General features: G+C 35.9%; 1 protein-coding gene across 6 annotated transcripts in view; it reads left to right on the top strand.

The window, feature by feature from the left end:
* Positions 1-13,840, top strand: part of ANKS1B (ankyrin repeat and sterile alpha motif domain containing 1B) — an 829,228-nt gene that overhangs the window by 112,074 nt on the left and 703,314 nt on the right. For all 6 annotated transcript variants that reach the window (XM_090272643.1, XM_090272644.1, XM_090272647.1 and 3 more), the window contains exons 7-8: positions 479-604; positions 2,083-2,249. In XM_090272643.1, the coding sequence (XP_090128769.1) occupies positions 479-604; positions 2,083-2,249 (293 nt within the window). The remainder of the gene's footprint in view (positions 1-478; positions 605-2,082; positions 2,250-13,840) is intronic.

Consider the following 13,840-nt stretch of genomic DNA (forward strand, 5'->3'; position numbering starts at 1 on the left):
ACAAGATTATAACACCATTGTGTCATTAACTTATCCCACTTTATTCATTATGTTACCTGACTGGTTCTTGTATCCAACTGAATTTGACACTCTTGTTCAGGGATCAAGTCTATTCAAAGCATCTTTCAGGGTTTTAACTCTTCAGGTAGAATATATTTAAGGAACCACGGATGCTATTGTATTTTCAATAGGTGAGTTTATTTTTATGGGAAGAATGGATCAAGTTAATTTTCAGAAAACAGGGTTCATGAATCTCTTCTAAAATATCTTTTTATTTTAATTAAAAAACTTTAAATTAATAGCACATCATAAAGTTCTTTGGGTTTCTTGGTTTTATGAAGTTCCTTTAAAAAGTTGGGGTATCTTTAGGATATGAGGAAATAAATAAAAGATGATTGCCGGAGGTAAAACAAAGTTTGGTTAAAGATTTTAACATAAATGAATTCAACTATGTAATTTAAACTATTTATATACACAGAATATTTAGAAGGTGTGGGAAGACCAACAGTCCTTGAAGAGCATGTACCAGGAGATACAACGCACGAAACACACATTTCATCTCCTCTGGAGTCTCCGCTTGAGTCTCCTCCCCAGAAGACCAAAAGTGAGTCGCTAATTATGAAACCCTTGAAACGATCATGCACTTTATGTACAAAATTTCCCTCTGGGTACAAAGTTGCTAAGACTTATGAAAATTTCAAGTCTAATAAGTTCTGTCTTATACTCTATATTTTATCCACTCGTTCAACCAACATTTATTGAGCTCCTGCTGTTTGTCAGGCACGTCTCTTGGCCCCGAGACGCAGCGGAGAGCAGTGGGGGAGCAATGTCACAGACTTACCTGCAGTGTGTGTTTCATAGCAGATTTTTTTCTAAAATGTGTTTAGTACAGAATAAAAATACTGCTATCTGCATTGTAACTGCTGGATTTTTATTTCAGAATAAATTATTGGTATAAAGTACCATTCTTAGAATGATTAAGAAAAATGAATATTTGTATGCGACCTACAAAATCTCTTTGTTTTGACAGATGATACATATTATTTATCTGTTCCTTCTGAGTCTTCTCTGGATATCACATCATGATTCTAATTTATTAATTACCATATTTTTCACTCCATAAGACACACTTTTTTCCCCCAAAAGTGCGGGGAAATGTCTGTGTGTCTTATGGAGCAAATATAGTGTCACAAACTGTGATGTGTGTTACCTGACCTGTCAGTGAAGGATGAAACCGTTGTACGGTCATTCAGAAAACGTGGCATTAGCAATGCCTTAGATGGAACTGAAGATAGTATCATATATGAAGATAGCGAAGAAAGTGATATCTGTGATTGTGAGCAACTGAGCTTCATAAATTCTGACACTTGCGATGATGAGTTCTTGGGGTTCCCAGAAAACTAGAAGAGTACTTGAACCTTAAAGTCTCCTCATTTGTTAATGACAGTGATGATGGTTCTTAATACCGCTGTTGAATGCTGTTCACTTTACATGGTTGAAATATTATTCTGTTATATTTTATTAAATATTTTAGTACACCATTTGGTTTAGAATATTTTTGTTGTTGTTTTCCTCCTCTAAACCTAGGCGCATCTTATGGTCAGAGCATCTTATAGTGCGAAAAATATGGTACTTATATAATTACATGTTTAAATACATTCTACTTTTTAAAAAATTAAACTTAGGAAGTAGGCTTCTAGTGCCATTTTAAATTTGCTAATAAATTGTTAAATTCTGTCATCACAGTGTAATGCTGAAAAGATTGTAATGATAAAAGATTGTGATAGAGTAAATAAAGCTTTAGGAATTGTAATTTCAGATGCTTATATGCACTAACTACATATAAGTACTTAGTTCCATTTTGAAAAAAATAATTATAGGCAAAATTGGAATTTTTCTTTCAATATTCTTGTACTAATTATAGTTTCATATCTTGTCTTCAGCAGAATATTTTCTAAGTATTTCATGTTGTTTACCATACTCTGACTTTTATTACATACTAGTCATATTTTAATTATTTCATATTAAATTTTGTCAGTGGCTTGTCTTGAAACTTTGAAAAAATTTGTTGTCTTCTTACAGGTGAAACTGTGACTGGAGAATTATCAAAACTCTTGGATGAAATAAAATTCTGTCAAGAGAAGGATTATTCTTTTGAAGATTTGTGCCACACAATATCAGACCACTACTTAGATAATTTGAGCAAGATTTCAGAGGAAGAACTTGGGAAAAATGGAAGCCAGAGTGTAGTAAGTAAAGGGGGAAAGAAGACAACTTGTCTGTCTTTGCCACTTCAGTGTATACCTAGGAGGCATGGGTTTTGTGCATTATCTTCAGACCCTGCCAGGGTCAAATGTCAAGCTCCCTATTGCTGAAGTTCATTGGTGTTTTATTCTCACTGCATGTATAGGGGAAGGGATGCTTCGATAAATCAGTTATAGTTTGTGATGATCTGTCACATCGCTGTTAGACTTTCGTAGTTTCATAGTTTCTTCATTTATGTTCTTTTAGTTTCACTGGGCATGATGATATCGGTTTACACAGATTACAGAAAACCTTCCTTTTGTCTCTTTCCCCGTTTTGTCTGTGAACTGAGTCTAACCCATCTTGAAGAAGAAAGAGCTGAGCCATGTGTGTATAGTCACTTTGTCTGTCATTGTAGGAGAGAGACATTGTGGAAAGTTCAACCTCCATTATTTATTTTTAAAGATTTTTATTTATTTACTTTTTAGAGAGAGGGGAAGGGAGGGAGAAAGAGAGGGAGAGACATATCAATGTGCAGAAATACATTGAACAGTTGCCTCTTGCACACCCCCAGCTGGAGAACCTGTCATACAACCCAGGCATGTGCTCTGACTGGGAATTGAAGTGGCGACCTTTTGGTTTTCAGGCTGGCCCTCAATCCACTGAGCTACACCAGCCAGGGCTCAGCCTCCATATTTTTATAATCCCAAGAGCTTTGCCTATAACTTCCAAGCTCAGAATGTAAATCATGAGTCAGAGAGTCTTGCTCCTTTGGATTTTTACATTAACACAATAGCAAGAAAAACTGTAGAGAATCAAGCAATTTAAAATTAAGGTTTAGGTATCCAGTTTGTGTCCTGTAGAAGGGTTTATAGAATGCTCTGGTATTAAAGAAAATATTTTGTTATGATACATTTATACTTGTAACTTAATTAGTTTTAGAACTATTTTCTTCTAAAGTCAATAATAGAGTGGATTGTGTTAAAAGTATGTCATATTATTTATGAAAACAGAAAATAGCTATGTATATAGTGAGTCGTCGTCGTCGTCGTCGGCAGCCGTCCGTCTCGAGAGACGATGGTGTAGCTTCTTAAGAGTCTATCTGCACCGCTGAGAATGGCTGTGCAGTCCGACTCGGGAGTGACACGGTATCTGTCTCCTCCCGTGTTGAATCGACATCTTGCGATGACGCTGGAGTGTCCTCTCCAGTGAAGCTGAAGCTACAGAGCCTGGGCAGGGTGATATGGAGGGTCTGCTGTTGCCCATGCAGCAGACCCCCCCTCTCTTCGCAGCTGAAGGGTCCAAGGGAAAGACGGAGTCAATACAGCTTGGCTTCAGGTGCGCCGCAGGAGTTGCCGGTGTTGACTACAACGTCAAACCGCCTTAGGGACTCCGGCTCCGGATTTTCTGTCGGGGTTTACTCCCTTAGCCTTTCCCCTGAAGAGGTATGCCGCAAGGCAGCGGAGGTTTTTTGGAGTCAGAGTTTTCCTTCTCTGATGTGCCCTGACTGGAAGATCGAACCAGCGACACCTAGCTCGCAGGCCGACGCTCAATCCACTGAAACAAACCAGCCAGGGCTTATATAGTGAGTATTATGAGAATATTTACTTCATTTACGGTAGTTACTTAACGGGAGCGGTGACCCTTTCCCAGGGTGGTACATGGTAGCCTGAAGTTCTGTGGCTAGCCTTACCACAGAGGCCTGCTTTTGTTTTTGCTTTTGCTTTTTGTCTGTTAGCTGCACTGTCTTTTGTAAAACATCACATTATTGGCTCTAATCAAAGGTCTTTATGAATAATGATGATTAATGATACATATGCTGAAGTAAATACTTGCTGATTTTACCAAAAGAAACTTTTAATGAAATATTTATGGTAGTAACTATAATGTCAGGATAAACTTCCTGTTTAGAAATCTAAAACAGGTATATGCTATCTCCAATTCACAAACCAGTTACACTTCGATATTTCCTTGAAAGTTGGCTAGAAATTAAACCACATTTATCCTACATAAGCAATACATGGTGTTCGGGTTTTTATATCTGTCTCTAAAGATTTTGATAAGTTTGCTGGTTTTGGTTCTCTATTTTTAAACCACAGATTTTCGGAAAGCCCTAGTTTTCTAGACTCGTGATTTCTAAACTTTTCTTGCTGTAGGTGCCAGAGTAGGAAACGAACTTTGAGCAAACACACCAAATGCATTTATTTATAAGTTATACATATCTACTAGTATTCTAAGATTACATGGTGTAAATGTAAATTGAGTCATATACTACAAAAGAAATTCAAGTGGGGAGGGTAAAAAATCAGTGTAAATAGAAGCTCTAATGTGTTTCCTTTTGCTCATGGGTGTGCTGTGCACCCTGTGGTCTGAGTACTCTGCCTGGAGACCATGTTCATTCAAGCTTGTAGCTTTCAGAGAGTGATGGCAGCGGCTTCGGGCCTTGCTGGGGGATGTAATTTGGGGAAATGGTGGCCAAGACATTTTTTTTTGAAAGCTGAAGACTGTATTGTAACAGTAGCATGAAAGAAATTAACACTCATAAATTGAAATTCAGTTCTTCAAAGTTGAGTCATACTTTCACATAAACAACCACTCTTTGTTCCTGTGACAGGCCTTAATATTTTGTTCCTTAAAAATATTGTCATTTTACATACTAAGGGTTACAGGAGGCAGAAAAGCAGATGGCACAGATGAGTAAAAGCAAGTCGTTCTGTGATCTGGAAGATTAGAGTTTATAAAGGGGGAAGATGGGAGAGAAGGCTGGAGGGGAGGTTGAAGTCAGGACATGGATGATTTGGGATATCAGGCTAAAAATTTTGGTATTTATTTTTTAGGAAATGAGAAAAATCTAAAGGATTTTGGCCAGGTAAGACGTCAGTGGAAGTGGCCTTTCAGAAGATGAATCTGATAGAACTTGTTATTGAATATTTAAAAAGTAATCGAATTATTTTAACCCTCTTGGCAGCCTGTATTTTATTTGGGTTCATTCCCTGTTCTGTTGAATATTTACTTCCATTCCAGAGTTTTGTTGTAAATTATACTCTTGATTAAAAATTTAATCAAGTACTTACAGATCACCTAATATAGATGATCATTACCATGTTGTGAGCTATAAGATTTATAATAGCAATAATGAGAGATGGTTCTTGACTTCAAGGAGCTCAAAATACTGTTTCCAAGGAGTCTTTCATCACAGAGTGCAGACAATGCTAACATATAAAACAACAGATATATATTTTAAGAGCTGCATTTATTGGCTGGTTGCTATTTGCTATTCCAATGTTTTCTATAATTTAAGCCACTTTAATCCTCATGGTAACCCTAATGAGTTATAGATTTGGGAAATGACTCAGTTAGCAAGTGGCAGATCTAGGGATCAAACTTAGAACCAATGTCTTTAATTCCCAGCTCTATTTCTCATTATAAACTATCCTGTGGTCAAAAACATTTTTTTTTTTAAATAAAGGGAGACATTAGTGAAGATTTATTGGTATTCATTGAAGACTTCCTGGAGGTAGGGCTGGATTAGACTGGGCCCTGGAGGAAGAGAGGGTGTGCCTTGTACTTGCATTGTAATGAGTGACTGAATAGGAGAGGACTCCCTCCAGCCTGCAGAAGCAGTATTTGCAAAGCACGGAGGTGAGACAGCATCTTATTTAAGGAGAGTGGCTTACCATGAAAGCTGATTGGAAAAAGTAGTGTGAAACAACTTTGTGTAAGGATTGACACTGCCTACCACTTACAGAGCACTTGATTTCTATGAGCTGATTTAATCCTCACTGTAACCCTAGGAGGTAGGCAGTGTTATTCCTCCTGTTTTAGTGGTGAGAAATCAAAGGCACAGAGAGCTTTTGTGGCTTTCTCAAATACACGGTAAGTACCAGAGCCAGGCTTTGAACAGAGACAGTCTGGGGCTGGAGTGATACCCCTTACCCCTCAACACTTGGCTAGGGGCAGATAATTAGATTTGGAAAGCTAGTCAGCAGTTTAATATTGAAGCTGAGGAAAATGAATCCTTGCGAAGGGGCATTCTATCATGAAAGTGACATTCTGGGAAGGTGAAAGTGGTAACTGAACTTCTGATGTTCTAGGGAGAGACGTAAACAATGATCCTCAGCAACGGTTATACGTTAGACTTCTATGATGAAGCTTCAAGAAATACCGAGGCTCTCAGATACCATGTCAAACCAACCCAATCAGAACGGTTTGGGGTGGTTGTAAGCAAGGTTCTTTTAAAAAGATTATTCTAACACAAACAATATTTGTCTAGAGGACCAAAAATCTGCAAGGACCTTACTGAGGTAATTCAGGCTTGAGATGCTGATTCTGAGCTGAGGTCTTGATAACACCACAAACTCACAGGCTTTTAGAGGAAGATTAAATCTTACAGCCCTTCTAGCGTCCAGCCTAATTCTCGCACTCCCCGGTGGAAGAGGTCTAAAAATCTCTTGAATTAGGGACGTTTTAAGGTTCTCATCAAACAAAATTCCAACTCTAGTTCAGCCATTAGCCTAAATTAAAATTATTTCTTTTATGTTGGAATGTTAAATGTGGACAAACATTTTTGTTTGTTTATTATTCACATTACTGGCTGAAGGACAGGCATTTAGGTTCAGTTAACATTTAATTTTAGATTATATGAAACATCCCATTTCTTCACTGTAATCTGACAAATAAATCGAAAAGTAATTTTGAAGGAATTAAAATATAAGGAAATATGTTGTGTAGCATTCGTATTATTAACAAATGTATTTACCTACTAATGATGTGGCTTGAATTTGGGGGTTATTTTAACTATTTTTAGTTTAGTTTAGCTTTTATTGCCTTTTTCTCCCAATAGAGGGCACTCTAATTCAGTAATTTAAAATACAAAAATCAGTCATCTTATGTAAGAACTTTTATTTTTGAATTGGAGGTTTTGGTTTTATTAAAATATAAAATTAGCCTTAAGGTGGTAGTTTAAATAATTTTATTAATATAAGTGGATTAAAGATTAAATTCTAAGTGTGATTGAATGTATTTGATTGAAGATTTTGCATTTAATGTGAAAGCCAGCACAAGTTAAAATTACATTTTCTCTTGCATAAATTTTAATTCAAAAGTTAGTCTGTTTTAAATGCTTTTATAATATGCATGTGGAGCCATTTTCCAAGTTGAACTAGGATATTGTATAATCGGAATGTAAATTTTGAAGAAATAGAAATCTTTCCAACCCGCAAAATTTAGGTTTTTGAAAGAATATAAAATAACCTGAAAAGAAGTTATATTCTCTTCACTTATTTTTCTAACTCATATATCCAGTTTTTCCTCCATGTGCACAAATACTGTACACAACTCTTAAATGTGAACATATCATGACGCAGAGAAATTTGATGATAATGTAAAGATCATTACAGTAGATTTCAGAATCTAAGTTTCAGGAATGAATATTTTTAATATTTAAAATAGAAAAAGCATTATTGTCTTACCAGCCTATGTCTCTAAGAAATAAATAGGAAGCTTCAGGGATGCAATGCATTATATCTTTTTCTCCTGAGGAGGAAAAAACTTAGAAACAAGCAGCATCTAAGACTAATTGTTTGAAAGTGGGTATGTAATTGTAGCTTTTGTGCAATTTTCTCAGCCACTACACTTCTTTTCTGTTATTTTTCTTTCAATAGTTTATTTCTTATATACTTGAACAATTTTTCTGGACCTAGTGACTCAAGCCTGCCATGTATGAAGCCCAGGTTTGGATTGTCCTAATAGATTTTCCAGGACTGAGGGGATGTGTAGATTCTGTTGACCTACATTAATATTTCAGAACTAATACCCTTAGCCATATGTATGTACTATATGTACATGCAAGGAAAAAACCCAGAATCTACATGGTAAAATTCTTGTCCCTTCTCTCACCTGAGGGAGAACTTTTGGTACCTGTAGTGCATCTAGGAGGATCCTTGAGATAAATAGCTGCTAGGAGAAAAGAATCATTCTTCTGAACTTCCAACACAATTGCTTTTACCTTTCATGACACATCTCTGTTCTGTGTTATCTTGTAGGTGTATACATTTGTATATTACTTCCTATAGACTTCTTGATGGTAGAATTTATATTTGATTGATCTCTGTACATCATATCCTGCCTGGTACAGTGCCTTGCATGTAGTGGTCTCATGAAAATTCATTGAAGGAATAAATGCATAAATAGACACACACTGTGTGTAAGAGTATATATAAACAATTGCTGTAATTAAACCATTTTCATTGAAACATGTTTCAGTATTTGGAGATGAATTAGAGATTCAAAGATAGGCTTTTCTCATGAAGCATGGAGTCTCAACCATCTTTCTCAGGGAAACAACTTAGTCTAGCAGTTAAAAGCATGAGCTTGGGAGTTACACAGGCATGAGTTGTGTCTCTGTCCTGTCACCTAGTAGCAGGCGACCTTTGGAAGTTGCTTGGTATTTCTAAGAATTTTCCTCATTAGTTAAAAATGTTTAATATGGCTTTCTGTCAGTCACAGAAGGAGAGCTGTTCTCTTTTGTGTCACAGGAGATATGCCATCGTGATTTTTTTGTTTTATAGATTTTGTCCAACTTTGTACAGACTTTCAATAATCACTGAATGCGTACATTCTAGTGAAATGCTGAATAATCTGTTCTTGGATTAGTCTTAGTCAATATTTTACTTTGTAAAAGACAGTCATCTATCAAAATCAGGGTTGCCAGATGTTAGAGAGGAATAGCAAACATGACAAATAATTGACCTTACATGAAAAATATCTCAATAAACTAAGATTATTGGCTAAAAGTAAAAACACAAAATTCAGTGGGTGTTATAATAAAATCTTGTATTTAGATTCCTAAAAATTCAATGGTATAAATATAAGATGAGAGAGATTTAATTGGCCAAGCAGTTCATGCAGAAAGCTCTGGGGTATTTAAATGAGCACAATTGCAATACAAACCAACAGTGAGACGTAGCTGCTAAAAATCAATTAACAGTTGCCAAGCTATGCTCTCTGGAAATAACTATAATACTGGAAGCTAGATTTGTATTATGCTATGATTTAATTAGGTGCTAGACATTGTGGTAAACATTTAAAAATCATTATCTCTTTTATTCTCACAACAGTGCCATGAGGCAGGTTTTATTACCCTCAGTGTAGAAATCAAGAATAGAAGTATTTGTCCAGTGTCATAGAGATACCAAAAGGTAAAGCTGATCTAAATTTAGGTCTGATGTCTTACAAAGTCATGATCCTAGCCATTAAGTCATTCTTTCTGCCTTTAAATATCTTCCAGATTGATTCCCCCCTCTACCCCACAATCTTTTTTATCATTTCTGCCAATTTACAGGTTCAGGCTCTCTTTACTTCTCACCTGAATTATCGCAAGAGCCTCTTACCCTGTCCACCTGCTTCTAGTCTCTCATCTTTGTCTACTTCAGTTTATTCTTAACACCGCTGCCAAATCAGTATGCTTTCAGTATAGTTCTGATCATGTCACTCTCCTTTTCAAAGCTAGACTGGTCCTAACTGTAAAAATTCAACATAGACTTTCATCTCGGACATTCAAAGCCCTCCATGTTCTAGTTTCACTATATATTTCCAGCTTTCTTCCATAAATGTCTTAGATGAATATATTTTGGTAAAAGGGATTACTCTCAAATGTGTCTCTTTCCTTATCTCTGCCCATGTTTGCAAGATTAGCATACATTTGGTCTTGTCCGAAATGTTCATGGAGACATTTTGTCCACAGTTAATATAAGTCCCTCACTTCTGCAGTATTTGAACCTACTTAACCCCATGTGTCATTACCAGCCAGGCTACCAAGACAAGAAGGGTTTTTATTGCCAACACAGCCCCAACATAATTATTGGACCAGTAAAACCTGATGGTATTTTTAATATATTAGTCCTGTAAACCAAAAGTAAAATAAATGTCAGGAACTAGTTGAACCCAGGGACATTTTCTGAGTGTGGAGGTTTGGGGCCGGATTAAATATCAAGGACCTTTTGGCATGGACCAGATGTCTCTGTGAACATTTTGGGCAGGACCAAATGTCTTGCAATGGTTCACAATGTTTTATTCACATATAATTATTTTCCCTATTGTCTCTATGGTGAAAACCATTCTTTAAAAAACCTTTTCTGATCCTCCTGTTTAGATCCAACCTGTTGACATCAGGTATTATCTTAAACTTTACTTGTAAATTATTATAAATTTCTAGTCTGTTCCATGTCATTTATGCATGAATTTTTGTTTTTAGTTTTGCTTGTAAGCCCCTCGACAACGGGGGATATATTGATTTCTGTGCGTGTGTATCCTTGGCATAGTTACTCCCTCACAAGCTTAATACACGTTTGTTGAATGACATGGTAGGCCACAGACATGAAGAAGTCTGTTTGGTAACTGAACTTAGGTGCAGCCCTATGGGAGAAGCTCTGAGGTGGAGTCTTCTAATCTCCGAATAACTTCCTCTGTTGGTTGATATTTCACATAATGCATGCCTCACCATTTGTTTTGAGGACGAAATGACATAGCTGATTAAAATGTGTTATAAACTTCCCCACAACATAAAAACACCAACATCTTAGGTCAAGTTATATCTTTCTTAGGTAATAAGACTTTTATTTCAGGGATAATTAGGAAATCTTATATTAAAAAATACTATGTTTGCCCTGACCAGTTTGGCTCAGTTGGTTGGGCGTTGTTCTGCAAAGTGAAAGATCACTGGTTTGATTCCTGGTCAGGGCACATGGCTAGGTTACAGGTTTGGTCCCTGATCAGGGCACATAGGAGAGGCAACCAATCAATGTTTCTCTCTCCCTCTTTCTCTCTCCTTTTCCCTCTTTCTCAAATAAATAAATAAATAAATAAATAAAATGTAAAAATACTATATTTACCCTGGCTGGTGTGGCTCAGTTGGTTGGACCATTGTCCTATAGGTCGAAGAGTCATGGGTTTGATTCCTGGTTAGGGCACATCCTTGGGTTGCCGGTTTGGTCCCCGGTCCTGGTGCATGTAAGAGGCAACTGATTTCTCTCACACTGATGTTTTTCTTTTTCTTCCTCTCCCTCCCTTCCCCTCTTTCTAAAATCAATAAGCATGTCCTGGGGTGAGGATAAAAAAATATGTTTAATTTCTGATAACATATATAATGGAAATCTACTGTAAGGGTATAGGAACATGTCTCATATCATTAATTTTCAAATTCTTCAATATTTTGTGATAAACATTTTTTCATTAATCCATTATTCTTTCTGTACAAGTTGAGTTTTGATGCAGGTTTAGTTTTTTCAGTTAATCATGAAGAAAATGGGCTTAAGCCAGCACCCTGCTTTTTTCCTTATTGCTAATGATTCTTGATGATTATGATGTGTCCAGCTGATGCACAGTATTATTGTGTGCACAGTCTTAAACTTTTTGACACTAAAATATCTCTCAGCATTATGAGCATTCTGTAAGTAATTCAAAGGCAGTAATCTCTCTTTCTAAAAATGTTTAAACTTTTAAATATTTGAATTTTATTAAGTTTGTGAAGTTATTATTTTATCTACTCTGCAGATATAACATCAGCCAGTTTTTGTTTTGATATTTTCATTCTCTCTGATCTCTATAATCTCTACCTTGAATTTAATTCCTAACAGAACCCAGATATTATGATTTCCCAGAGAAGCTATACTTTATACTCAGGAGCTAATTTTAATCTATTTTTGAAAATTTAATAATAATTCTGTGTTCTTCTAACCATGCTTTCCGGGTAACGATGAAGTTAATTTTTGACAACTTTCAGCCTCCTGCCACATTTGTCTTGTTCATTTGCCATAAAACACCTAATTTGTAATTCTGTTTCAAGGTACACATTTGAGAATTGTTGATTCTCTTCTGGAGTAAAGGCCTTGGCCAGCCTGCTGTTATGAAGGAATTCCATTTTACTTCCTAATGCCAAAGGGACTCCATCTAGAGCATGAGCTTAGAGGAGCACATCAGTGGCAGTAAATCACTTATCTCTCTGTTCAGGGAAATGTTTTTCACCTTGAAGAACAAATTGATTCTAATGGAACAGTGGACTAGTAACCCAGAAAAAATTACCGAAGTCAGTCATGCTTCTAACATTTTTTATTTTGAGATCATTAGGGACATGACTACTGAACATTGGAATTCATTTAGCCTCTTACAGCTGAAGAATCAGGATTCTCTATGATATAGTCAAAGTCAGTAACAGTAGATGCAAAGTGTACTATGTGGCTTGCTTCAATCTCAGGCTTAGATTTTTAAAATTTTCTAGTTTTGTTTTCACTTTCCTTTGCCAGAATTTTTATTTCAACTATCTTTGCTTTTTAAAACTCAGATGTTTTGGTTGCTTACAGTTTCATAACCATTCAATTTAGTTCATAGTTGCCAGTCTATTCTGTCAAATAACTAATAATGAGAAACAAAGTTTGGATAAAGAATGAGGTAGTCAAGAAGATGAATTTGATGGGAAATGAAAAAGGTCTGCCTTGAAAAATGATAATGAACCAGTGAGAAGTGTATATCGGTAAAGTGGAAATAGCTTGCCCCCCAAATAAATGAGAGGAACATTGGCATGTTATATTTTTTTCCTATAATCATCCATTCTGTGTTGCTGAAATAAATCTACTCCAGCCCTGAATAAGAATTTTCCCCTATAATACTATTCTCCCTTAGCCTAGAGCCACTCTCCTAAACATTTAAAGTATCTCTATTGATATAGTTATCATTATTGTCCTCACCAATTTACTGAGTCACTGCATTACAGAATCATACTAATTTTTTCCAATACCACATATTTGTAACTTGGAGTGGCATTATAGTACAGAGAGCAAGAGTTTTGAAGTCAAACAGACTTGTTTGGATCTTGATTCTACTCCTTAGACAAATACTACCCTCATCCTTATATTTCTCATCTGAGGAGTAGTCTCTAAAAAGTCTTGCCTCGACCTATAGAACCAGAATAATAAACTCCCTAGGTAATGCTCACTTATGCTCAATAGTTTGTTCATACTGCAATAGAACATTTAAAAATGCTGATTTCATAGACAACTAGTCAGACTCATTTTCTTTTCATGCATACAGATCTGTGGATCTCAGATTCCAGTGATTTGACCCTTTGCCTTTCTTTTGTGCTCACATGGATGCAAATTTGATTGGTCATTAAGACAAAATAACATATTATAAGGATGTTTTTTTCTATTTCTGTGAAAAATGCCACTGGAATTTTGCTAGGGATTTCATTGAATCTATAGATGGCTTTGGGTAGTATGGAACTTTTAATAATATAAATTCTTCAATTCATGAACACAGATTATCGTTTCATCTGTTTGTGTCTTCAATGCCTTTCATCAAAGTCTTGTAGTTTTCACTGTACAGATGTTTTACCTCCTTGGTTAAATTTATTCCTAAGTATTTTATTGCTTTTGATGCTATTGTGAATAGCATTTAAAAATTATTTTCAGATATTTTGTTGTTAATGCATAGAAACACAACTGACTTATGTATGTTGTTGGTTTTGCATGTTTGGTTCGTTCCCATTCCTCTCATTCTCCTTGTCTACTAGAGAGTTCCCCTTTGTTTATTCTTCCATCCC

The sequence above is a fragment of the Furipterus horrens genome, unplaced genomic scaffold (genome assembly GCF_987537825.1).
Source record: "Furipterus horrens unplaced genomic scaffold, mFurHor1.1.pri manual_scaffold_4, whole genome shotgun sequence".
NCBI lineage: Eukaryota > Metazoa > Chordata > Mammalia > Chiroptera > Furipteridae > Furipterus > Furipterus horrens.